Here is a 27,498-nt window from a genome sequence, read left to right on the forward strand (position 1 = left end):
CGCAAGCACACACATAGGCATTTGCACACGCACACACACATACACATACACACACACACACGCACGCACGCACGCACATGCACACATACACACACACGCACACACATAGACACACACACACAGACACACACATGAAGACATACAGCTGTACGACACTTTGTTCATCGTGAAAACAATAAAATGGCAAATGTACACTGAACGGACAAGAACCACAAATGGAAAGAAAAACGTCTTCTCTAAAGGAAACACTGAAGCACATACTAGGTCTATTACTGTTATGTCAAATTTTTTGAGTACAGGCTGTGATGTGGACATGCAAGCTGGCCAAAAACTGAAGGCCCTGTTCTGAGTATTTTCAGCTTACTGAGCATTGAGCACTACCTACTGTAACAAACAAGGGACCAATCTGTTTTGGACGTGGAAATCAGCCCGTGATTATGTGAGGTCAAAAGCAGCAGGACACTGGCACCCAAGGACTGGACCTGAGCAACCCAGGTACATAACATGCACACCCTCTGAGCTTGATTTAAAATACAATAAGACGAGTAAACTCCCATCCAATGTCCAATTCTTACACTTATAAAATTAAACTGGACAATCTATGCCCCATAAAAAATAATAGCAACGCCAAATCGGTCTACCTTAGGACCAGCTGCGTCCTATCATCAACAATCACTTGTCCAATCATGCACAAGTACACACAACATGTGTCCTGCTGGGGTTCTTCCAAAATTACAGTGGGAGGACGTGAGAGGTTGAGAGCTCTGTGCCTATGATTGATAATTACTGTTTTTAAAACCATGCCTATATGTTCTATGCCAATAAAGCAATATATTAACGAAACCATGACATTTTGTCTCACATGACTTTACGCAGTCTTACACTGAAAGAAGCACCATGTCTCACTTTACTCATTCTGTGGAATGGTCTCTCAAGGCAAATGTTCATCATGTGAAGTGTTTTACCATACTGTTCATTCCTTTTGCCTGTGATATTAGTTAGTCAGGACGCAGTTAATAGCTTTTGGGAAGCTTCAGTGGGGACAGAAATGCAAATCACATCCATTGACATCTTATGCTTGTTCATTGTTGAACAGTAGCAAATAATATACTTCCCGGGGAAACATTATAATGCACAGCTCAGTAATTAACAGAATAATTTAATCATTGCTGACTTTAACAGAAAAGAACTAGTGTGTGAAACAGAAATCTTACACAAATTCCAAAGCAGCTCGTAAAAAACATCCCACTCTCTAACTGCTGATTCTACTACATTCTACATATTGTCAAAGAATGACTCGCCTGAAAGCAAGGTGAAGATGACTCAAACCCATCTGAATACACTCTCTGTAAGAGCCAGTGCAGTAGTGAGTCATTGCCCAGCCCAGTGTACATTGGCATTCATATGCTCTAACCTGCAATAAATCCTGTATGCTCTGGTCAGCTACATAATCTACCTCCATTGGCAGATTGTTCCATTTTCTCAGATCAGTCACACACACACACACACACACACACAAAAACATTCCTCACTCCATTCAGTTACACTTGTCAATTAGAAATAATTTATTCAAGGCTAAAATTCAAATGACTGACAGAAAGGCTTATTGTTTAGAAAAAATGTGACTGTGACAAAGACACCCCATTATTTTCACAAAAATATGGGGGACATGCGACACCATTTTCAGGTGTGAGCTATAAAAAAAAAAACCCAAAGGGCTTTTTGAGACCAGTCTAAGATGTGCATGAAAGGGTTCAGGCACGTGGAATGACTGCCTGTCTTTCTTTTGACGGAGCATCGGAGCATTATTGAACACCACAGAGAAGAGTAATGAAATGGTTCCTTTGAGATTTCTGTCCTCACCCAAGGACATTCTGATAGGCAAGAATGTGGGTATATAATCTTTCATGTAAACACAGAGGATTTAAGAATTACAGCAACACCACCCTCCCCCTAGCAACACAGACGCGTGCATGCTAACAAGTGACTGGAGCAAGCTTAAGCAATGTGAGAACATATGTATATGTCTCAGACAAGAAATAATCTTTTGAGTGTGCAGATTTATGTTAATTAAGCTTTGTCAATGCTTAAGCGCTCTGGGTAGAGAATGAAACATTAATACAGTTATTTAGAATGCAATTAATTTTTAAACTGCTCAACAAAATGTTTACAAATCTGCATAAGATAACTATATATCCAACTCAAAGCTTCAGTATAATTGAGTGATGTGGAGTTTTTCCCAACAGATTGTGATTGTCAAGAGGGACCAGCTGGTGAGTTGTGACTGTGAGCATTCCTCATTATGGCTATTCACAGTAGAATGATCTGGAATGCTGTGTCATGCTTAACTTTGTGTGTGTCCACTGATGACTAAGCACAGTGTAGGGACTGACCACATACATCAGCCACCTGCTTGCCTGGCATTACCACTGCATAAGCCTCTAACATAGGTCAAAGGTCAGCAGGCTGGAACGATGGTTTCAGCAGACCACAGAATTACTGTGAAGTCTCCACTCTCATTCCGTCTCTCTAAATCAGTGCGGTTCTATTTCAGTCCAGGGACGGACAACTCAGGTATTCATGTGAGAAATCTCTAGGTCTTACGGTAACTAAATAACGGGGCTCAGTTCTGTAAACCATTTTGGAATACCAAAAATTCAACCCTGCTACTCACTACACAGTACTAAAAACCACATAACAAAATAGGGATTCAGTTTTTATATCTGTTCTGGGCTACAGTGCTAGATGAACATTTTAAAGTAAATAGGTAGAAAGTACTTTGATTTGGCCTTTTGTTCTCTGTTGAAAGGAAATGATACAGCTCTTGGAACACAAAAGCAAATGTTTATAGGAAATGACATAGTTTTTGGAATACTAAGGCACTTCTAAGATTCTTGCGACCTCCCTCTCTTGGGCATCTGCTCAGAAAATCAAGAGGACTAGCATTTCAAATGACATTAAGACAGACAGCTTTGGGTTCTTGCTCTATCTTTCTGAAATATCTACCGACATCCGCAAACAGAAACACAACTGAATCTTAAGCCATCCTGTTTTCTTACGGCTTGTCACAGTGCCATGCCCAAAACATCTCAAAAGTGTACAACATCCATTCCTTAGCATACACTATCAGTCACACACACATACACATACACATTAACGAGGGACAGTAACAAGGACAGTAAAGTAAATAACCTCTGAGCTCAATTTGATCCACGATGACCTGTTGAATATGTACAATTGTGTGTGCAACTGGAGAGTATCTTTAAATTATACAAATCTGTCTGTCTACCCCTCTATCTATCTATCTATCTATCTATCTATCTATCTATCTATCTATCTATCTATCTATCTATCTATCTATCTGCCTGTATGCCTGTATGTCTGTACTTTGTTAAGTGCTGCCAGTCCAGTAGCCTCAGTTTACAGCCTACTCAACAACAGACATACATTCAGACACACAGATTTCAATGTACAAATGGCAATCAGATCAGATGTGAAAGTGACAACTCTTTAATGAAATGACAGAGCAGATTTTTTTAAATCAATTATTGTTCAAGACCCTCTAAATAACAGAATATTTTTTCTCAGTATTCACAGTCTGACTTTATCATTTTGTCTCTGTCCTTTCTCATCTATTCCTTCTTGTCATTCATCATCCCATTTTCTCTTTTCTCTTTTTCTTCTTTCCTACAAGGTAATTCAACCCATCAATCCACTGTCTCACTTATCCCCTTCTCTGGCTCTTTATTCGGTTTCCATTTTGCATTTATCCAATATCCAATAATTCTGCTTTTCTCTCTCTCTCTCTCTCTCTCTCTCTCTCTCTCTCTCAATATATATATACGTATATATACATACATATACACACACACACACCCACACACACACACACATACATCTTCTCTAACATTGTAACATCACATTCATTAAGATAAGACTGCTGGGGACTTGGTCAATATTTCAGTATTCACCCTATTGGAAATAAGATTTTAGAGACGCCTACTGAACCCCACTGCCATACAAAAGAGCAACCTCTGCAGGACAGCTGCTAAAACATTTCACACATGCAAGTGAACGTTTTTAGAAAACAATTCAAAATTCCTCCAAGATGATCAACATAAAAATGCATTAAACCCAGCCTGGCGCAGAGGACGCTTACATCTCCACCATGGAAGAACAGCAATCTGTCACCTCATCTGTCAGTACTCTGGGGGGGCAGAGACAAAAATAACAACAGCAAGATAATCTCTGCAATTCCAAACATCAACTGATAATGAATCAGTTTTGTAAATTTGCACAGGAGCAGTAACATTTCAATACCCAGGTAATGAATCGGCCATATTTTGTCAAAATATACAACCAAAAAAAGAGCCTTTGTCATCATGGGTGAATGCATTTTTGACTGAAAAAGGATGGGTCTTTCACTGTAAAAGAAGCTAATGAACTAGAAACAGAAACTCAATGATATGATTATTTTGCTGTGTTGCCCTGCCCTCCAGAATACATTATATGAATTCCTTGAGGGGTGGTTATCATAAATGATTGATATAATTAGATGTAATCAAACAAAAAAGATAAAGACACACAACAGTCTATGAAATTATGACATGCACAGCTCTGCTCATCACCTCTCTCTCTCTCTCTCTCTCTCTCTCTCTCTCTCACTCCTAAATCATCTGACTTTGACTTGCATTTCAAAATATTCAATGAGTAATGGTCCTCGTCTTACTGAGTTTTCATTCAATTAGGACTGAATCATTTTGAGGACAATATGCATTTGCACTGAGTTGAGTTGTGTTGACGCTCTTCATAACGGATGTGTAATCACCTGTTTCCCTCCACTCCTAAAACATTTGAGGTAAACTTGATTTTTCTTGTGCTTTACTTACACAGCACAACTGTGCAACTACCAGTGAAATAGTACCAAGAATAATACAGTGCCCCATGCTGTAATTTTGAGAGCATCTACATGGTCTAAAGTAAGTCATTTACAGACATAATGAGAATGGTTTAGCATCTGGAATAACACAGCATAATTAAAAAGGGAAAAAAAGCATTTCAGCTTCATGTTTAGGGGCCACTATTATTACACGTACACCAGTGAGAGTTTTGAATGGATTTCATCTGTCAAACACAGCAAGGATGTTGACCTGACAGAGGCCAAAATCTTCGGTATATGCACTGCATACAAACACTGTACAGGAGGAACAGAAAAATCAAACTGTTCCAACAGGTGGAGAAGGAATTCTGCAGCACACCATGCAGTGTTGCTTCCTATCGAGAATGCACCTGTCACAGTGTCCTAATGAATAGGCACACTCTTAACAAGCATGCAATTGCTAAAGTCAGTGCCCTAAACACAAAGAGTTACTACTGTACTCAAGAAACCTGAAACCTCTAATCAGGTGCCTACCAGTTGAGAGTACTCACAGACTGACATAAAAGGAAAACTTGTCTGCTTGATATGTGGGAATCCTGAGAAGACTAGACAACATGGTTTATGTTTTGACCAATGGTACACTAGTACACCAAAAACATAGAAAGAACTCTAGTTCAAATTTGATTTAAAGACAGTCCTTGATTATATATATATATATTCAGTTGGCTCACTCATCTTTATAAATGTATGAAAAACCTATATAAATTAATTTGTAGATAATTACCATCTAGAAAGTGTACCTATACTTTTTATGCCCATATGCCTATACTAATAGACCTCCTTCAGAGATAACATATAAGTGACATGAACAAGAGCATCACATTGATTCTGCTGAAGTTGCTTTTGATAAAAATACATAAATAAATAATTTATTATTATTATTATTATTATTATTATTAAGAAGAAGAAGAAGAAGAAGAAGAACAGTATTATTAATCATCTGTTTCAAATCACAGGGTGTGATATTCAGGAAATTATTAAATTTTCGTAAATCGTGGTTAATATTTTCCCCTTTTGTCGCCAATTTCCCCCACCTACATGAGGGGAGAGAGGAGCTTCCACAGTAAACACGCAATAAATGAGTTACTACACCTCCGTTACTGCCTGTGCTCAAAGAGATGCAGACATACTCATTAGCATTCATCTATTAACAAATATGGTAATGACCTTATCGTACCACAACATTAGTCCAGAGCATGTTATCCCAGTACACGTGTAATATCACTCCACTGTGATTAATATTTAGAACTGCTTTAAAATCCCGATATCATGCAAAGACTCTTAGAGAGGCCCAGTAACACGGGCCACAGGTAGTGGTAAATCTGTAAGAGCTGTTTTCAGCTCAAAGTTCACTCGTGTCGAATCAATTTGAGATGAGTGGCTCTGTGCAGGGAAGTGAAAGAAAAAACAATATTAAGAGATAGAGGCAATGACACGGACAGTGTCATTTAATTGTCCACTTCCCGGCCGAGCCAGCGCTCACTGGCACCACACCAGACATAATAAGACTTAACAAGCTTAAGAAACCGAAGATCAGCTACTTACCGCTTGCATTCTTCCCACAGATAAGATGCTGATACGGCTGCAACAGACCCCATAACTCCGAGTCACTATTTATGGCTTGTTCCAGTGACTCTAAAGTAAACTTAGGAACTCCGTTCTCTTTCTCAACCATCGCGCTTCGTTGGATCCGGCTGAACACTTCGCGGAAAAGGCTCTCCATGCAGGCAGTCAGGTATATGGCTGCATGCTCGTGAACCCTCAGAGCCACCCGGCTGTCCACCATCCACCTGAAGAACTTCCCCACGGAAAAAACCAGTCCGCATCTTGCCGATTTGCCCCGACTAAACTTGTCTCCCGTGCTCATGTTGTATAGCGACAAGGCGCTGAGAGCTGCTGTGATGCAGTTAACTGAAATGGTCCAGGAAAGGACCATCTTGATAGCGCTCTGAATCTCTTGCTTGGTACATTTGGCATAGCGCAAACTCAAGCGTTGCGCTTCCCTGGCAATCCTCACAAGCGCCCGACTCACCAAAGCAGAGAGCTTACTGAGGATCTCTCTCGACGCGTTCCCCACGCCGAGCTCCTCTTCCTTTCTTAGCGCGCCTTCAACCTCACCGAGGCTCCACGGCACGTCCTCCAGCTCGGGGAGTTTCGCACACTGACCGGAGCACTCCAGGATTTCTGTATCTTCTGCCAGGACGGTGTTGACAGTATCCAAACTATTGTGCCTACTGTGCATGGATTCCGTCAGATGCCAGCAGTTGCCCCCATGCGCATACGACAGATGCGTGTCCGAGCAACAGAGTGACACGCTGGACGACCTGAAGGAGTCCGCCGCTCCACCATAACCGGAATCAAGCGTTAAATCCTCCAGCGTCCTCACAGCTGTCTTACCCTTGCCTGCCATGGCTGCACCTCATACTGTAGGCTATGCCTGTTATTTAAAATACTGCCAAAACGCGTTCCACCGTCGCTCCAATTCCACTGTTGCCAGTGCAGCAGAGGAATATATTAAGATTTTTTTCCGGTTTTTTCAAGCTCTCTAAAAATATAAATATTGTTATCGATGCCTGTCCTTTAGGTAATACACTAAAATATTCTGTTTACCGCTTTTACCCAACTTCGTGAACGTAATACGAGCGCTCACAAAGCCTTCACTAGCCACCGCATCGTCAGCTGCAAAGCCACTTCGAAACATAGGAGGGGCTATGCAGATACAGACCAATCAGCCTCTTCAAAAACTGTAGACTGACTCAACGAACCTGGCAGCTCGAGATTTCCAGAGATGACTGAGCAAAGCTGTTGCAGTCTTTCTTGAGAGGACCAATAAATAAATAAATAATTCAACACCTACAGTCTGTTAGTAGCCTGATTTTCTTAGTCCTACACTATGGATAAATTCTGTGATAATTTAAGATCTATTAATTGGTATGTACTGCCAAGCTATTAGACAAAATCAGTTTGTTTACAAGTTTATGTTATAAAGGTGTCAGTGATTTCAGGCGTTGTTATATGTTTATGTCAGTGATCAACTGTTCCTTTACTAAAATCAAAGTTGTCCTACACACCTTTGTGAGTGTGAGTGTGAGTGTGTGTGTGTGGGGGGGGGGGGGGGTAGTGAGAAAGACAGAGACACACAGGGAGAAAGAGTTTGAATGTGTAGGTATGTGTGTGTGGGGGGGTGGGGGACGGGGGGGGGGGGCATCAGGTTGACATCTAATGTGAGATGTGTGAGAACTGTATGGTGGCAGGTGACCATCTAGGTACTTCTACTACTCACAGTGAGAATTTCAGTGGCAATTGAATCCATTGCTTTATACTGTCAAGAAATGCTACTGTTATTATATACATGTCTTGAATGAATACAAAAACTAATTTCAAAACAAAATCCAAGCCAGTCAGTCTTACTACATATTTGGGTCTGAATCATTTTGTATCTGGCCCCCTCTGTAGATGATATGGAGTGACTGCAGTTACAGTCTCTCAATGAATCACCACTGTTCTCATCACCAAAATTTGCTCATCATCACAGCCAGTCATTAAGTAAATGAAATTAAAATTATAATAGAGCCTCGTAGTGATGTAATGATTGTCCCTGTGCCCAAGTCACGGGTTTTAAAAAAACCTCATCTGCTGCTCCAAATGCCAAGGTATCTGTTAGGGACACATCAAAGAGTTCGCAGAAGATTCCAGAGTGTTAATTATGACCTCCACCCAAAGGCTATGACACAAAATACAGAGTATTTTTATGGGATATGCTATATTAGTATCTGGTGGCTCTTTTCCCTGGTTATTTGGCCTAACAATGCCTTTCTGTACACAATATTTTATTGGGTATTTACTTGAATTATCTTTTCATCTCTTTTCTTTGTGTGTGTCCAACTGTGTCTGTGTGTGTGTGTGTGTGTCTGTGTCTCTGTCTGTATATCTATATATGTATTTGCTCACTATGATATATATTTTCATTGATTAATTAATTTGATGAGTTATTTTATATGTGTATGTATGTGGGTTTGTATGAGTGGGGGTTGAATAAAGGCCCAAAACGTGATAAATGTAATATATGAATAACCTGGCTCAAAAACTACACCAAGTCCAAAATGTAATAACCTGCCTATAGTGTATTAACATGTTACATATTGGGTCATTATTACATTTTGAGCTTCTACACCAAGCCCATAATATAATAACCTGCCCAAAATATAATAAGTTAGTACATACATACATAAGTTATTACATTTTGGACCTTCATATGGTGTATGGTCAGCCATGGGTTCAATGGCTCCTGACTGTTCACTGCTCTAATATTGTTATGCATCTTCCATTTTCCAGCCCAGCAATGTCTGTGGGTCTCTTGGGCCTTTATAGATACAAGGAAATGACTTTCATGTTACATTATTTAAAAATCAATAAATATTAGAAATGGCAAATAAAACTTCATCATGACCTTGTCAAAGCATACTTTGAATAGTCACGTCCACTGGGCACACTGACAGACAGAACACAAGCGCAACAACTGCCACATCTACAAAATCCTTTTCAGGAAGCAGCTTTGCACAACAGGCATTTAGAAGATCCTTTATTTCTGTTGTTTATAGTCTGAATAAACATGTTCAGCTTGAGAAGGTAGGACACAGGACAATTTTTTGTTACTGTAGCCTACTTCAAATTTGAATGACCTAAATGGCTACTCTTTGGTTATAAAAGCAAGGACACTAATGACATTCTCTCACAAAACCACTTTGTGGCTTCATAGTTATTATATGAAAGAAAATACTGAGATTGATTATTTGGATTCTTAAGGTGTTTTGCAAAACTGTGTCCCATCATATTTAGCATATGCTTTACAAGGTTCAAGATGAGGCATGGGTATAAAAACAAAAACAAAACAAGCAAAAACATTTATCATGGTGTATTGCTTACAAAGAGAATCAGCTAATAATTACTTCCAAGCACATCTTGTCCATCTGGTCTATCAGCTCATTTACCTTCGTTTTAGACCTTGCCTGTGAAAGCTGCAGAGTAGTATCTAGGTCTGCTGGTAGAAGTCATAACTTTAATTTATTTTGTCCTAGCCATGCTCTCTCATGGTAGCTGGTTGCCTGGAAACCACAGAGAGGATCTTGTAGTAGGTTGGTGGTGGTTGTACATATAACGGCCTGAATGTGCAAAATATTCTAAAATTATTCAACAGTCACTTGTGCAACCATTTATCACTTACTCCTGCTCATTTGTCCCGCCATGGCATCAATTTGTAATTAACGAGAACTAATAATTCATTGGACATTTGTGGCTATATTGGCATATGGAAAACAATGCTGTAGGCCATACTTGTGAGGCAGCGGTCAGTGACCGTTCGTAAATGCTCCTGCTTTGCACAAGGAATAATTAATGAGTTGTCACCATGGCGATGGCGATTAGGTGAAATATGCTACCCACATCGATAGTAAATGTAACGCTAGCACTCTCAGAGCATGTTTTGACGCCTTAGGCATTCTAGCAGGTTAAGCACTGTAACTGACAATTGCGTACAATAGCGTAAAATCAGCTTACTCTCCTTATATCTAACCGATGAAATTCCGATATCATGGGGCACAATGGGAGTCCTGGGAGACAACAGTTACAAACGAAGATCTGAATTATAAATGCGTGAATTTGTTTCCATCTAGTGGTCTTTGGTGAAATTGTCTGTCAGTGCTCAATCTACGGCCGATTTATGATGCATCACGAAATACCTGCAACAAATGTGAGAGACGAAGATTTGACAACTGAACAAATTCATCATTATTGTGACTGACCAATGTGATCAAACCTACTCACCCACTTGTATGAAGTAGAGGGGAAAACAGTGAAAAGAAATTCATAAAGTCTCTGCAGGCCTACACTGAACTCCAAAACATTATATCTCTGTACTGTAAATGATGAATTATAAATTATTCATGTTATCTGTATCTTTGCGTTTACATGTTGACAGGAGTAGCCTATTGTGTTTTTTAAAGTGTCTTTTGAAATGTTATTTCCATTAGCTGTATACCGATAAACAAAAATACAAAGACTGCATACTCTGACACATCTAGGACCAAGGAGATGTTCAATAATAAAGAATAAGTTGTGTAAACATACTTATATTAATTTCCACCGCCTTAAACACCGATATGTGGTGGTCTCAGGAATACAACATGTAAGGCCTAAAGGCCAAGATAACTCGCTTGGAAAGAAAATGAGAGTAAGATGGTGTGAAACTATCAAAGATCGTGTCTTGTTTTGATGTGAGTGACAGGGGTCAACAACACCTCCAGTAGTAGACAGGAAGCCTGCTAGATAGCTGATGCACACGTTTAAGCGCTGGCTTCCTCATGCCCTATTTCATGTGCCAATCCGGGTATTTCTGTAGGAGCCAATCAAAGACAAGAAAGAGAGGGCTTCCGGATGAGAGTAATTTATCGAGGTATAACTGAAAAAAACACATTGTAGATTTCAAATAGACAAATCTCTATTAATTAATAGTAATTATGTTTGTATGCTTGATGTTTCGAGATACCTAGGGAACGTTTTATACCAGAAAATAACAGACTTTAAGAAACCACATTACAGGAACGTGACAGAATCAACGTACGTAGGTGCGTATTTCTGCCAATCATACCAGTTAATTCCAAGTGCGTCAGACTTCTGGGAGGAGCGACTGTTTCTGGAGAGGCGATTGAGTTTCATGGCTGAAAGAGTTCGGGAGTGTCGCTTGAAGACAGCATTTACAATGGGATATACTGAGAAACGAGTTCTAAATATCGTGAGCTTGGATTTCTGAAATGTGAAATTATTTTCAGAGGAGAGTCACTGTCATCAGTAGCAGACCTGTAAGGCGATTTTACCACACTTCCAACGAATATTAATATTTACATAATCGTGCCCGGTCAGGATCACACGTTTGTTGCGGCAGTGGCTTTATTTAATGAAGTGTGCCGCTTAACCTGAATAGCTTTACTTAGACGCAACATAGTATCTCTAGGCTAAAGAAAGCTATTGGAATCAAAAATAAGGTACATTGTTTCTTATTTTTGTTAATTCTATTATTTTTCATTCAGAAAAACAAGTTATACAACAGGGGAATCCTTTTTGCCTTTCGAGCCTGGTCCTAGCGCCCGTCGTTTAAAGTGTTGCAGGCGCGTACGGGTAACCCACTTGTGGACAAATGGTTCAGCTGTGGCCATTGTCCAAATTCTTTGACATAATGGAAGAAGTTTTGTTAGAGCAAGGATAGTTGTTTCGTACTAGTTTGTTTTTCCTAAATATTTAATCAGTCATTAGTTAGTGAGAAAGTACGGATTTTCGTTGGTTCATTGTGAGAGTAGTATAACGTGGACTCATACAGTTGCAGTAAAACTAAAACACTACTTCCTTGAGGGACTTGTCCAGTGGAGTAATGGTCGTAAATACGATCCACTGGTTCAGGAAGGGCTTACGGCTCCACGACAATCCTTCGCTTAGAGAGTCAATCCAGGGAGCGGACTCTATCCGCTGTGTATACATTCTTGACCCCTGGTTTGCGGGATCATCCAACGTTGGAATCAACAGGTGGAGGTAAGAGGACATTGTATTTACTCATGTCCTTACAACACTGGGCCCTCAGGGGCCACAGCCAAACCACATGTCTGAGAAACTTAAGCATCAGCGCAGCTGCTTGAACAATTAGGCCTACATTAACAATTAAGTCATTAACAACTGAGCCTTGATTGTTTGTTACTTTGTTTCCTGTTGCATCCCGTTGCAAAAATGCAAAACAAAACATTGCTTCATAATAACAGACATCATATATAGTTACTAGTAATTATGACTTCACTCCTCACATGTGAGTGTCAGAGGGGGTCAGTTGTGAGGGATGTGGGAATTTATTAAAAGCTTTGAGTTTGTATCTCTGGCGTCTGGCGAGCTGGAAAGAGGAGGAACAAGCCTCCCCTTTAAATCCATCATTGATTCCCACCTGTTCCCGTTAATCCGCCTTGATTACCAATAAAACTAGCGCAGAATAATTTACACTAGTCGCGTAGAGTAAATGATTCGCAGTGTCAATTTGTCACAGTTACCGTTTTTTGCAAATTAGTTGAGGCCCGAGTGCAATATTGTGCACTGCACTCAATGCTGTTGAGCAGAAAAGATACTGTTTTTTTTTTTTACAAACTACAATAGTATTCTCAGAAGTTGAGGTCAATTTCAATAACTTTACCTTCGTTTGTTAAATCTGGAAAAGTTACTATGTGAAACACATTGAGGGGTGAGTTGTCCAGTACGTACTCATAATTGCCATCCTTGTTAAACAATTTCATGCTGTAGCTTTCACTAAAGCACACAAGCGTCGGACAATCCACTGTGTTTCGCGAGCATTTAAAATGCAGAATCTTGCAAATCAGACGAGCGCATTTGACATTAATATGCCCTGACGTCGGGTAGAGAGCGAAAAGTACAATTATCCACAAATAACAAGAACGTGTTGGTATAACAATTGCTACACAGTTCAGTAAAGAGAAATAGTACTATCAAGAAATGACGCTGGTAATAATTTACTTTATTTACGCGATTGGTGTTAATTATTCTGTGAGTCTTTAGTTATATTGGTAATCAAGGCGGATTAACGGGAACAGGTCGAAATCGATGATACATTTAAAGGGGAGGTTTGTTCCCCCTCAGTTTCCAGCTCAGCGGTCGCCACTGGTATTCTCCCAAAATGTCAAATTTTGTCGTTTGATTGGTGAGAAGGACAGTTATGTACCCATGAAAAGATGATTTATAAATTACTTCCTTTGTGCTAGAAGATTTAAGACAAAAAAAAAGTGACGACGCAGATTTCAAATGATGGAACTGCTTTTTAATCTGGGACAAACAGTAGTTTCCAGGCAATCTATGTAAGTAGTCTGCATATCTTTATCTACAGATCACACTGTAACTCTGACAGATTAATTCTTCAGGGTTCTGTTGAAGTTAAAGAGTAATTAAAAGGCAAGAAAACGGGCATCTTATGAGACATTAATTTGTGCTTAAAGTATATCATACTGACATCACTGTTTTTATTACAATTAATTTACTCATAGTACATTGGTCTATATGGTGACCAAACACAGATGAAGCACATGTTACTGCTCTAAATTTTGTGCCACCAGGTAGTGCAGAGGGAGCCAGTATGGCTTTTTAGTTCAAAGTTTGACTTGTTTAGAGTATGCCTTTTCAAATTAAAGGCAAGTTACATCAGGTCATTTGATTGTTTTAAGAGTATTTTCTGGATCATTCAGCAGAGAGACACTCCAATTAGAGAAATGTTCATTTGTGCACAACCTCCTTTGGGTTGTCTCAGCTCTTACTCAATGTTAGAAGTGTTGTGCTTTAGTTATACAATAAAATGCAGAAGACACATTATAAAAGACACCTGCCCAAAGTCACTGTTTTAACAAAAAAGTCACAATCTTGGCTAATCAGTATGATATTTATGCTAACAGTGCACAACCAATGATGGCCTATGTGGTTGCTTATACTGTTTTGATTGTATGCATTAACAAAATGGTTCAGTTGATCCATACAGATTTTGTAGCTGCAAAACTATAACATATTTGAACAATTAATAATAGTTTGGGAGGGAATTTACAAGATCTTGCTTTGAAAACCACAACACAAATAAGTCACATTTAGTGATTGCCATTGGAGCCTAATGAAAGGGCGGTCATGACCTTGTCTGCATGAGATTTGACTGACAAATGTTCCATTCATTAGCATTTATGTCAGCAGCAGCCGATCCAAAGGTGTTTGGTTCATGGTCAAAAAGAAAGTTTATATCATCTGTAATAACAATAGCTTGTGGCAGCGATATTCTGATGTGACATTTAGGTCTCAAACTCTAAACTATGTTTGATAAGGTCCAACTGATTCAGCTGTTAGTGACACCCTGTGCTCCCCAAAGAGCCTAAGCGTTGACGCATGTGTTTGCTATTACTGCAGTATATTCTCTCAATACTCATTGGTTGCCCTCAGAACAATAATTGTGTAGACTGTTAAAGGCTTTCCAGAAAACAGGTGGAGCTCTCACATAGTGCAGCCTCCTCCCAAAAAATAAGAAAGAAGGGTTTTTTTTTTTTTGTAGTTGTTGTTTTTTTCCCCCCCAACCTCACTGGGGACAACGAGTGAGTTCTGTTAGGTATTTGTAAGGTTACTGCTTTGTTTGCCCCATGCATGTTCCTCTATATTGGTTATGTAAGGCAGAGCTTTCGGTGACTCTGCCATACTCTCCATTACACATTCCTCCTTTTCTCACTGCTTTTGACACCAGCTGCCATGTTGAGACATGCCGAGCAACTTTTATTCAACGTCTTTCATTTCATTATAGCTGACTGTGTCCAAACACACACAGTTTCATCTAAATCTCTGAACAGGTCTCAACACAGACTTCGTGTGATAAGTCTGTAGGTCAGACCTTGTTGGCCCATTGAGACATTTCTGGTGCATATGTGCACTCTTGATAGTGACACAAATAGTTTGGACTGAAGTCTCTTTTTTTTGCTGCATTAAAGTACATAAAATGTCAGCGTTATGAGTTATCGGAAGTCTTGAGGAAAGTAAGTCAAGCTTTCTCATGACTGACTCATCAACCCGAGCAAGACGTATAGCATTACTGACCTCATTTCATGTAATCTTGTAGATGTCTTATGTTTGGAGTTGCTGAAAGAAAATATGAAGCAGTAATATGAATTAATCATTGGGTTCACATACTTCATTGAATTTATATGGTGTTTAGTTCCTCATGTACTTTGCGAATTTGTTGTAAAATGGTTTCTTCTGTTAATGTTTGCTCTTTAGTTGAAAGTAATTGCTGCTAGTTATTTAAATGGACTATTGTTGAGCCGGTCATGGTCTTTTGGTGGCCTACATACCTGAGAACTTTCAAATAATACCTGTGTAGAACATATAACTGAATAAGTGCCACAAAAATTAAAGTTGACCAAACCAAGTTAAAGCCATGTTTTAGAATATATTCAACTTGAAAATGCCATAAGCTCAACCCCTTCAATACCTACCTTTTCAGTTTAAAAAGTAAAGTACAGATGTTAATAATTTAAAAATCATAAATGTGATATTCAAAATGTTATCAATATTCTGTAATAATGGTATCTAAAATCATGCTATTTCATTTCAACATTTGCTTCCTTTGACAGCAGTTGCAGGGAAGGCCTTAAACTCAGGGCTGCTACAAGCACAAAATATACCTGTAATCTTGGCATATGTTAGGGGTGTGTGTGTGTGTGTGTGTTTGTACTCTCGTTTTTCCCTGTGTCACTAGGATCAACAAGATCACTCTGTCAGACATCTAGTGTGATGTAACAGAGCACACACCCTTCCTGCCTTCCCTGTCTCTCTTGTGCTCCTGTCTCCAGTGTGGCTGGGACAAAAGTAGGGCACTGTGTCAGTGGTGGAGGGAAGACAGGCTGACAGAGCCCCCACAAAATGCTTGATGACCCACTTACCTCTGTGTGTACCCAAGTCCTTAGGGTAACCAGAGTGATGGATTTCCAGAAAGAGTCCACATCTCAATCAAATACTTTATGGTGCATGTGGCAATAGGAAAGTGATAATGATCTGTCTGACTGTGTGAAAGGCACAGGTAAATCCAGCTCCTTTTTCATTTCTGTGCTTGCTTCCAAAGGGCATTAGATGTCTCTTAAAACATTGTAACTGTGGCTTGTCAAGTAGAACTCTAGTTGGGGCTTGTCAACCCCCCTCCCCCCCCCCCCAACAGTGACTCTCTTGAGTTTCTAGCACCTGCATAGGAGATACTCTGGGAGATGCAGACTTAAACTCAGGTAGTTTATAATGTCTTGCCTATACAGTGACAATGAGATGCCTAGCTGACTGGCACTGAATCATCTTTGAAAGTGAGGTGAAATGAGAAATGTCTGCATCATCTGATACCAGTCCTTAAACTGGTGTACAGGTGAAATTTCCTTTTGTGACCTTAAGTAAATCACAGAACAGTGATTCAGTTAATATAAGCTAATGGCTTGTTCAAGGCTTTGAATCTACAATTAGGTTAGAATGTTTCAAGGCTTATTAATATGGCACAGCATAGGGGTCAGACAGTCTAGGAAATAATCCCACCTTATCACCTTGAAATCAACATCCTTGGGCCAAGTATGTGGTAATGAGTCATAAGGTTAGCTGAGATTCATTGACTGAACTTCAACCACACCTCATGGCCAGTCAGTCAGTTAGACTGACCTGGTTTTAGGCAGAGAGGCACACTGACAATCACACAGGGATTTACAAAACAAAACTTTCTGACCACACAGGAAATGTCCTCCACTGTGTGTAATTCTAACCAGCACTGGGCAAGCAAAGGATGACACATCATTCTGAGGTGAAGGAAGAATGAACGTCCTGGAAAATAAGTGTTGTGTAAACCATGTAGAAGCTACTTGTTCATTTAAGCATACTAATTATGGACTTCCTCTGTATCATGATTGTGTTGTCATGGGCGTTCTTTTTTCTTGGGAGTTTAAATGATGTTGAGGATAATATTTGAAATAAAGGAGGTGGAAAAAAAGTGATGGAAGGGTCGGTCTTTCTGTCCGTTTGCAGTGCACTCTCTAGCTCTTCTACAGAATGCAAGATAATCCCGTACAATTCTCTGATTTGTACATAGATTGTTTTAAAAGTTATTTCATTTCCTTAAATAGCCATTTAGCTATTTCCAAGAATTTGAGTGCATACAGTTTCTCACCACGGTTTTTCCTGTTTGGTTAACTGGCCTGTTTGGAAGAAAATCCAACAGTTTCATTATTCAGTTAATGCCTTTGACACCAGTATAGAGTTTGTAGTGGTACCTAATGTGTTACCAAGCAACAGGAAAGGAGAGCACTTACAAAATGACCATTCTGTATCTGTGTGTTTGTGTTTGACTTTGGCATTATTGAAGATGAGGAAGGAGGGTCACAGCTGTTTGCATTTTTAAAGTTGTACTGTGACATTTAAGATTGTCCTAAGGTGTGCCATACAATTGTTGCCTGATATTACTGGGATGAAAGAATCTCTTCTTATCACAGTTTTCAGTCAAGGTGAATGTGTAGTCCAGCATCAGTCCCCCAGACTCTTTCCCTAACTGTTGTTAAAGGGAATCCTCAGGGTCTAAAAAAATAAGTCAACATTGTCAAGTGCTTTCAAAAGTGAAGACATGCGTTAGCCATCAGTGGTACATCACAACCTCTTTACCGAACCACTAAATATTCTTGGTCACAATATCTAATCAAACATATTATAAAACCTTTTACTTGAGCTCCTGTGGGTTTTCACAGTATGTATTTTTATGTTATGTCTTTTTTTTTTTTTTTGCCTATTTATAATTTGTAGTCGTCCATAGGCAGTTTCTAGCGGTTAGCCATTAAATGTGTGCTTTAACACGGAGAGGAGAGACAGGCTGGGAGGAGATGGCCAGATGAGCAGTAAACGTACAGCATGCTCTTCATTATGGAGAGCCAGGTCCTGAAGATAAAGAGTTAGTACCATGACATCCTTTTACACAGCCTAGACCTGTAATGAGAGACCGTATGCTTACCACATGATGTACATGTGTGCTACACAGTAACACAATTCAACTCTTATTATATGGAAAGGCTAAAAAAACATTTTCTCTTTGATGAGGGCTTTTAGTAAGTTGTTTGTATTTCTCTACTTTTTTCTTTTATAGAAAAGGCATCTTTGTTTCTCAAATGAGATGCATTTTTTTTTTCTTTTTGATTTGCCTTTGCTTGTTTTTGTCTGAATTAGGAACAGTTGGGGACAATGTTATCAGCACAAACACAACAATGCATAAACCAGGTCTGTGTTCACTGATTAGAAGCAATTCAGACTGTGGAAAAACAGGCCTAGTGTAGGTTATTCTCAAAACATAATGATTTTTACCACAATTATTTAAAATTAGTGCATTCCCATCCCTGGCCTAGGAATACACTTTACTAGAGGACCTCACATTTCTGTTCAAGCAGAGCCCCAATATAGCTGATTCAAAGGGAAATAATGCTGCATTCTCTTTCTTAAAGAAATGAATGAGACAAAAAAAGTGAATATCTGGTGTGCTAGGTCAAACATTAAAATATCTTTAAAGAAGAAATATAAGCAGTGTACTTTTCTTTTTCTGGTGGAGATGCTTTACAAAAGCAATTCCCGCGTGACACAATTTTCTGACAGAGCTGAGCACTCGTCGGTTATTTTATAGTTGTTTTAGCAATTAACAATGTAACAATTTTACAGTTGTTTAATAAAAATAAAAAAGACACAATTCTTATTCTTAATACTGGCTGAATATCTGTCTGTATTTTTCAGAGTGATGTGTGAAGTCACTTTCTGAGTCTATGACAAAATATAGCCTATCCAAAAACAGAAGGCCATTGATGTCACAGAATGTATTTGGGAACTGATCACACAATTATAATGTCTTGACTTGTCTCATTAAGTTACAGTATAACAGAGAGATTTGAACACGCCTGAGCGCTAAGGCGGAGTGAGTTAATTTGTGAGCTGTAGCTTCGTGCGTTTGAGGTTGACCGGGATTGTGTTCCCAGGCGCTCATTTGACCCTCTGCTGTGTTATGTAACCGCCTGCAGGCTGCACAAGGCACAGACTGGGTTTCTGGGTCATTCCTGCATCATGACCAAGCTCGTTTTCACTTCCCTGCCTGTCAAACATTGTGACGTTCGGTGAATAAACATGTAAACCATGTTGTTACTGCATCTTCATGGGACCAAGAAAATTTCACAGCTGGGCTGTCAGGAAACAACTATGATACAGTCCTGTTTTTCATAGTGATGCATTATGCCGTTATACCAAAGAAGCAGAATTAATGTAGAATGTATTATTTTAAAATTGCAGAATAACTGCTTTCATGTAATTAGGTTTTTGGTTATTTTTTTCAGAGTATTTAAATATCACTCAAAGTTGGCATTTTCTGAAGATACTCTGGTCTGAATGTTTATTTTTTAGAGAAATGCAGACTAAAACAAGTTAATGATTTGCTAATGACTTAACAAGTCTAACCCAGAACAGCCGTGTCAAAACTACAGCTGTACGTTCACCTCATATCATTTTATGGGACCCTTTTGGTTTCTTCCTTCATAAGCATGGGGGCTGTGTAGCTACTAACTGAGCTGCATGAGATCAGTTCATCGCAGATAGCACTTCAGTGAAATTCTACGCACCTGGCAGGAACACTGTGTTCCTCAGATGTCAGAGAGATGGAAACCTCATTCGGCATTCATTAGTGCGCATTTTACATAAGGAGGTCATTTTCTGCTAACGGTGATGCTATGAGTGATTTAAGACCGGCATGTCCTGTCTGGTCAGCGTAGTTCTTTGGCAGTGGATACACTGGTGCAATTACATCTCTGAAATCATATTAAATATATAAGATTAATTCGGGTATTGTGTTCTTTTCTTTTTGGAATATTAAGTTAGTTCCGTATTTAGTCACTGTATATAAGCTACCGCCGTGCGTTTTAGGTTAGGCCTTTAAATCAAGTAGTTCTAACAGTAGTTCACTTAGTTGACGCATACAGGCGAACGTTCATATTTCTATTTTCGGTACAGCCTTATTTTCCCCGCTGGTACCATGTGTTCTGTGTTTTATAAGTATTTCAATATCCCTTAACGCACGGTTAACTGACTCGCATTCCAACAAAATACAGACCTCATTCTTAATGTATTTTCTGTGTTCGCAGGTTTTTACTGCAGTGTCTAGAAGATTTGGACGCTAGTCTTCGTAAACTCAACTCCCGCTTGTTTGTCATCCGCGGTCAACCCACCGATGTCTTCCCCCGACTTTTTAAGGTACTGGGACATGTTCTGGAACCGCTATGTCTTCAGATTGATCCACAATGCAGTAAAAGGAAACCTCGGCTAAATATGCTAACGCTACTTACAATAGTACCATCTCTTTCGGATGCGAAAAATTATCGTCTGTTCTTACATCATTCGCAGAAGACTCTGAGAGCCACCCATTCCTAAAAGGAGCGAGATTTGTTACGTCGAAATAGTCTGTTCACAGTCTTCATCAAACGGTGCTATTCTCAATACTAGATCTATTAGCGCCCCCTAATGTTGTTTCCTCTTCAACACACTCAGGAGTGGAACATCACTCATCTGTCTTATGAGTATGACTCTGAGCCTTTTGGGAAGGAACGTGACGCAGCCATTAAGAAGTTGGCAAGCGAGGCCGGGGTGAAGGTGACAGTGCGCATCTCCCACACCCTCTATGATCTGGACAAGTGAGTATTCTCCCCAGACCCAGCAACCTGACTTCACATTACACAATTATAGCTAGTCAACACCCTTATTAAACCTTAAACATTGAAGTCCTTTTCACATGCCACTACAGCAAAGCTGTAATAATCCTGATTATAAAGGAGTTCGGTCCTTTTCGGTATTTTGTGCACAAAAGCTGAGTATTTTGTGCGCACCTTTCATCCTCCCTTCCCTCTTTCAGTAACTCTTGACCTTTATCACAGTTGTACTTTCACTTGCCCAGCCACATATTCACACAGTCTATCCGTCCCTCTTTCCTTGCCAGGATCATAGAGCTGAACGGAGGTCAGTCTCCTCTAACCTACAAGCGCTTCCAGACTCTTATCAGTCGGATGGAGCCGGTGGAGATGCCGGCTGAAGCCATCACCGCTGATGTCATGGGAGCCTGCACTACGCCCCTTTCTGATGACCATGATGACAAGTTTGGGGTCCCCTCCTTGGAAGAACTGGGTGAGTCATCTGCATTAGTTTGCGTAAACGCTTTTAATCAGCTCTGTATTTGATGATTTTCTGATCAGATAGGTGTCAAAAAGACCTGTGCTCTTTTAAAAGCAGTTTTGATAGAATAAATATGTAAGGGGGTTTTTGGAATCCTTCTGGATGAGGTTGAATGTTTTTGTTATGTGCAGGATTTGACACAGAGGGCTTGTCTACTGCCACGTGGCCAGGAGGAGAAACTGAGGCTCTCACTCGCTTGGAGAGACACCTTGAGAGGAAGGTGAGACTCAAACACACAGAACATAAAAAAAAAAACAAATTTATATTTTTATATATATATATATATATATATATATATATATATATATATATACACACACACACACATATAGAATAAAATCTGTAGAACACCTGACACACTAAAACAAATCAGTGATCAGTGATCGTTGATGAAATGTCTTAAACTGTACTATACTTATTTTCATTAAAACAGTTTGATCAATGCTTTGTAATTGCAGTTGTAATTAATCAACTTCTCCTTCTCTGTAGGCCTGGGTCGCCAACTTTGAGCGACCAAGAATGAATGCCAATTCTTTATTGGCCAGTCCCACTGGTCTCAGTCCTTACCTGCGGTTTGGTTGTCTCTCCTGCCGACTTTTCTACTTCAAACTCACTGACCTCTACAGGAAGGTAAGGCTTTGACTATGAGTGTTCTCCCCCAATTAAACAGTTGGAACACTAAAGATAAAATGGCCTAAACATCAAGGATACCTCAAATGATCTCCCAAACTACATTATCATCCCTCTACGAGCCTGTCTTTGACATTCTGTTTTCAAAGAAAGTGATTATCTATACCAGGAAAATATAAATCTTTCAGATGAATTTTGGCATACTTCAAACTATTCTTCTGTGTAATCATGTTGTAAAATCAGGGTTGCACAAATCAGGCCATCAAATCCATCAGTCCTGTTGGATTTTTTTCTTACCAACCACTACAAATCTGTCTGGTAAATCAATACACCTGAATCTGCTCAAGCGCAGCTTCACTTCAGATTATAAGGCGAGATCTAAAAGCATCGGGATTCCTGTCTTCAGGACCAGTTTTGTGCGCCCTGTGTTCAGCAGCATGCCATTTTATGCATCAACATGTGACATTCATACTTTATAATCTACCTCATCCTGCTCTTTCCCTGTCATGCTCCAGGTGAAGAAGCACAGCTCACCTCCTCTCTCACTCTATGGCCAGCTGTTGTGGCGTGAGTTCTTCTACACAGCCGCTACCAACAACCCACGCTTTGACAAGATGGAGGGCAACCCCATCTGTGTGCAGATCCCCTGGGACCGCAACCCCGAGGCCCTGGCCAAGTGGGCCGAGGGACGGACGGGCTTCCCCTGGATCGATGCCATCATGACCCAGCTGAGGCAGGAGGGCTGGATCCATCACCTGGCCCGACATGCCGTGGCCTGCTTTCTGACCCGAGGAGACCTGTGGATCAGCTGGGAGGAAGGCATGAAGGTACTAGAGCATCTGCACTGATCTGGGATCAGGAATAGTGACAAAGCTCCAAAGCCTTGATTCTTTTCATGCTCCCAAGCTCTCATGGTGTTCATTGTTTTTTAAGTGTAAAATGCTATAAATATTCATTGTCCCTTTGATGATTTGTTGACTTGAGATGTAGCAACACACTTTAGCCACCAGATGTCATACCATACTTTCATTACCATGAAGTGCGGAACAATGCATCTCCTGTCCCAACAGGTATTTGAGGAACTCTTACTGGATGCAGACTGGAGTGTGAACGCTGGCAGTTGGATGTGGCTTTCCTGTAGCTCCTTCTTCCAGCAGTTTTTCCACTGCTACTGCCCAGTGGGTTTTGGCCGCCGCACAGACCCTAATGGGGACTATATCAGGTGAGCCATCTATCCAGGGCTCCTGTGGTCTGATTCCTGTTCTGGTTGAGTTTTGCACAGTCTCATTTAGAGAGAAAGTGTCTTTCACTGGGTACATTGGAACCCTATAAAAAATCAGGACTTAATTAAATATACATGGATGAAACAAATCGTTAATACATACACTAGGAAAACCTTTCGATTAATTTCCCCCAGACTTTTATGTGAGGCTTATGTTGTCTACAGGATACCACTTTGATTTAAGGGCTGCACTTGAATAAGAGCTTTTCTCAGAGGCAGCCTGAACAAAGAACGGTTTTGTGCACCTCGTCAGTTTCTTAAGGACTTGATTCACATCTCCAGTTTATTCTCTCAACATTAACTCCGTGTTGGATTTGCTCTGTTGACTGTGGATTGTGATTACACCATGTGTGGATCATGTCTCATTATGCAGTTCTGTTCTGACTCTGTTGTCTTACAGGCGATACCTTCCTGTTCTCAGAGGTTTCCCAGCCAAGTACATTTATGACCCGTGGAACGCCCCAGAGAGCGTTCAGAAAGTGGCCAAATGCGTGATTGGTGTGCACTACCCCAAACCCATGGTGCACCACGCAGAAGCAAGCCGCCTCAATATCGAACGCATGAAACAGATCTATCAACAGCTCTCCTGCTACCGTGGCTTAGGTAGGACAACTTCCTGTTATTTTTGTTTGGTTTTTTTATTATTATTTAGACTAGAATTTTAAAATTGTTTTAAAGATAAATACATTCACCATAACATGAAACAGAAATGGAAATTTCCGTTGTTCTGATAGGATGGCTACTGTCAGGGACTAGTCCAAGCTATCTTACACTACTGCCTGTCAGAAGCAACAACGTAAATACATAAAGGGCAGCGTGAAGTTCAAATTGTTACAAATGACAAGTTTTATAGTAAATAAGTGTTGTGGATAATAAAGTAGTGTAAGTGCATAGTAGTTTCTGGGTTGACTGAGACAACTTATTTGCTGTATGCAGGGCTGCTGGCAACAGTGCCGTCAAACCCAAATGGTAACGGGGAAAGCTCCACGGGCATGATTGGATTCCCACCTGCAGAGGGCCCTCAGGAGCCCACCACATCCTCCTGTACGACTCAAGGTTAGGGATGTTCCAAGACTTTGGTTGGCATTCTGCCCTGACGGTTTTTGATTCAGTGTGATTGGGTGACAGGCCAAAGTTAACAGACATTCTGAAAGTTAAGGAATTTGTTTGTGGGCTTTTTAAACAAGTTGGGCAGGTATTTCCAGAATTTATCTGAACTGGCTGTGCTCTTTAAGAATCGTAAGCGTGTCCTGCTAAAGCCACCTCTCAGTGGTTAGATCAACAAACAGAACATATGTGTGCATAAAGAATTTCCCACACCTGCTGCTGTTGTGAAATTCTCTTAGTGGTGATGATGATGATGATGTCCTCTACTCTTTGCCCTAGGGTATCAGATGCCAGCCAACCCTCAGGGAGAATGGCACAGCGGGGTGATGGTTTACCCCCAGGGAGAACCACAAACCAGCAGCAGCACTCAACAGCAAGGTAGATCATGATACACATAAAGCACCCATACACATACAGGAATCCATGTGTTAAAAGACACTAATCTCAGAGCCAGAACACTTCACTCTGTGTCAGAGCCCTCAGTAGAACCTGTATGTCAACCAGCCTCTCTAAACACACTGCACAATTTCCCCAGAGTTCACCTGCCTTATTGCCCTCCTCTAGGTTATGCGGCCAGCACTACTGGCATGGTTTGCTACAGAGCAGATTCTCAGCAGATATCTGGCCCTGCTGTACAGCATGGTAAGGCAATGACAGCAAAACATCATGTGCAACAGCAAAATGCGGTTTTCATGTCTAATGCCGCATACAGCAGTTTATTTTAAACGGTGATGTGCGTACCTAGTAATCACATGCGTGTGTTTTAGTAAAGCAGAGACAGGTAATGATATCAGACTAGACATCAGACTGGCTTATTGAAGATGTACGATTTAAAATAGTCCCTTATCTCAGGTGTCACATTACTTCACAAGAATGTGTGGCGGTTTTGGGACTTGAGTCATTTTCACTGTGGTTGGTTTCTCTTTTGTTTCTTCAGGACGAGGACTCCACTCCAGCTCATCTGTCAAACGCCACAGTGAGGATTTGGCTCCTGGAACAGGCTCTAAAGTTCAGAGACAGAGCAGCTCTTAAACAGGTTTGTCTTAAACAACAACAACAACAGCAGCAACATTAAATGACACAGTGGTACACCCTGCCCCTTCTGCTCCTGTGTATGACATCACCATAAAGTTCCCTGTTGTATTTTCATGTATATGTACAGGTGTATAAGTATCTCATAGATACATTTATAGAAATCATATGTATTTTGAATTGTTTGGATATGGAGAAATTTTAATGCTGCTGTTACTAAATAACTATTCATATCATTGCAACAAAATCCTACTCTGCAAAATGTGGACATTGCACAATTTGGTTTAACGTTCGATGATATCTAACTATTTAATCTCTCTCTTTCTCTCTCTCTCTCTCTCTCTCTCTCTCTCTCTCTCTCTCTCTCTCTCTCTCTCTCTCTCTCTCTCTCTCTCTCTCTGTCTCCCCACTACTTTTTTCTGTCTCTCTCTGTGTGTCCCTGCTACACACACAGGCCTGAATACACACACACTGGTCAGTGTGATTTGGAGGACACCAAATCATTGTCATTTGCTCAACCTGTTACATTTGATTTTGATGGAAAAGAAAACCTCACACAATCAGAAGACATGCATAATCCTTTCTCCAAGCACATCCACACATTTCTTGTGTATCAAAGTGTATATTATCCCTGGGACTACGACCAGGCTGAAGGCGACGTCCTCTCCACACTGAAGTAACATTGTGACTCTCTCATGTTCACTGCCACTGTGTTCCAACAACACTGTATAAGTGTTACAACTTGGCTTGGGACAAAAAAACCTTTATGTATATAAAGATTTGATGAATTCTTCTCACATACAAACTGTACATATTTGATATTGTATGTGCTTTTTCTCTTTTGTGTAGTCATACTCATTGATATATTTTTGATATAAAGAATCATTGTGGATTGATTTTTTTTGTCCTTTATGACAATGAGAAAACATGTTAGACAGTCCATAAACGGTGAAGCCTCCTCTTTGGTCTATTGCATGCACCATGCAGCGCGCTCTCTCTTTTTGTATGTCTGCCTCCCTCACTTTTTCCCACAATCAAACATTCTCTTTTTTATGTTTATTTTCTCATTTTCTGTGTTTGCCCTCCTCACTATTTAACTCTTTCCAGGCTACATGTCACCCATCCTTCTTCTTCCAAATGTTATCACTTTGATCTTTCAGGTTGCTTCCCTCCATTTTCCTTCAGTGTTTCTTTGTTCTCCTCCCTCTCTACATGATGATGTTTCTTCTTTTTTTCTACCCCAGTCTTTTCCATCCCTGCTCAGAGTCCTTGTTCTATACTGCATGAGTGTATAATGCATCACTTTGTGCTTCTTGTTGTCTCACATTGTGTTTGTTTAATAAATAAAATGTAAGAATACTGTGTCTCATGGACTTTTTTTGATTTAGAGGTTCTGATGTTTAGGGATTGAGACATGCCATCACTGGTTTTGATACACTTGGTGTGTGTTTAGGAGATTATCCCATTCAAGATTCTCAGGATTATTTTGTTGTATGGGTTTATTGGTACAGATGTGGGATTAGAGGCATAATTAGTAAAAATGAGCAGAATATATACACACACATTTTTATGTTGCGTGTACACACTGAAAAGTAATCTGTCTTGAAATCTGCAGCGAACGTGAACAAACCGGTTTGATGAGATAATCACCAGTTAAGAATAAAGTATTTCTTCCTTGTTA

General features: G+C 40.1%; 2 protein-coding genes across 3 annotated transcripts in view; one reads left to right on the forward strand and one right to left on the reverse strand.

The window, feature by feature from the left end:
• The window catches only part of btbd11a (BTB (POZ) domain containing 11a), a 94,603-nt gene extending 87,254 nt beyond the window's left edge, over window positions 1-7,349 (reverse strand). For both annotated transcript variants that reach the window (XM_030780047.1, XM_030780038.1), the window contains exon 1: window positions 6,485-7,349. In XM_030780047.1, coding sequence (XP_030635907.1) covers window positions 6,485-7,349 — 865 coding nt within the window. The remainder of the gene's footprint in view (window positions 1-6,484) is intronic.
• A 4,911-nt stretch (window positions 7,350-12,260) lies between these two features.
• Window positions 12,261-27,163, forward strand: cry1a (cryptochrome circadian regulator 1a). The gene is made up of 14 exons (XM_030767420.1): window positions 12,261-12,520; window positions 20,686-20,794; window positions 21,089-21,231; window positions 21,534-21,718; window positions 21,898-21,986; window positions 22,256-22,396; window positions 22,912-23,223; window positions 23,467-23,618; window positions 24,079-24,281; window positions 24,615-24,734; window positions 25,065-25,163; window positions 25,350-25,427; window positions 25,723-25,821; window positions 26,272-27,163. The coding sequence occupies exons 1-13, from the start codon at window positions 12,363-12,365 to the stop codon at window positions 25,815-25,817; spliced, it is 1,884 nt and encodes a 627-aa protein (XP_030623280.1). The 5' UTR covers window positions 12,261-12,362; the 3' UTR covers window positions 25,818-25,821; window positions 26,272-27,163.
• Window positions 27,164-27,498: the final 335 nt, after the last annotated feature.

The sequence above is a fragment of the Chanos chanos genome, chromosome 1 (genome assembly GCF_902362185.1).
Source record: "Chanos chanos chromosome 1, fChaCha1.1, whole genome shotgun sequence".
Taxonomy (NCBI): domain Eukaryota; kingdom Metazoa; phylum Chordata; class Actinopteri; order Gonorynchiformes; family Chanidae; genus Chanos; species Chanos chanos.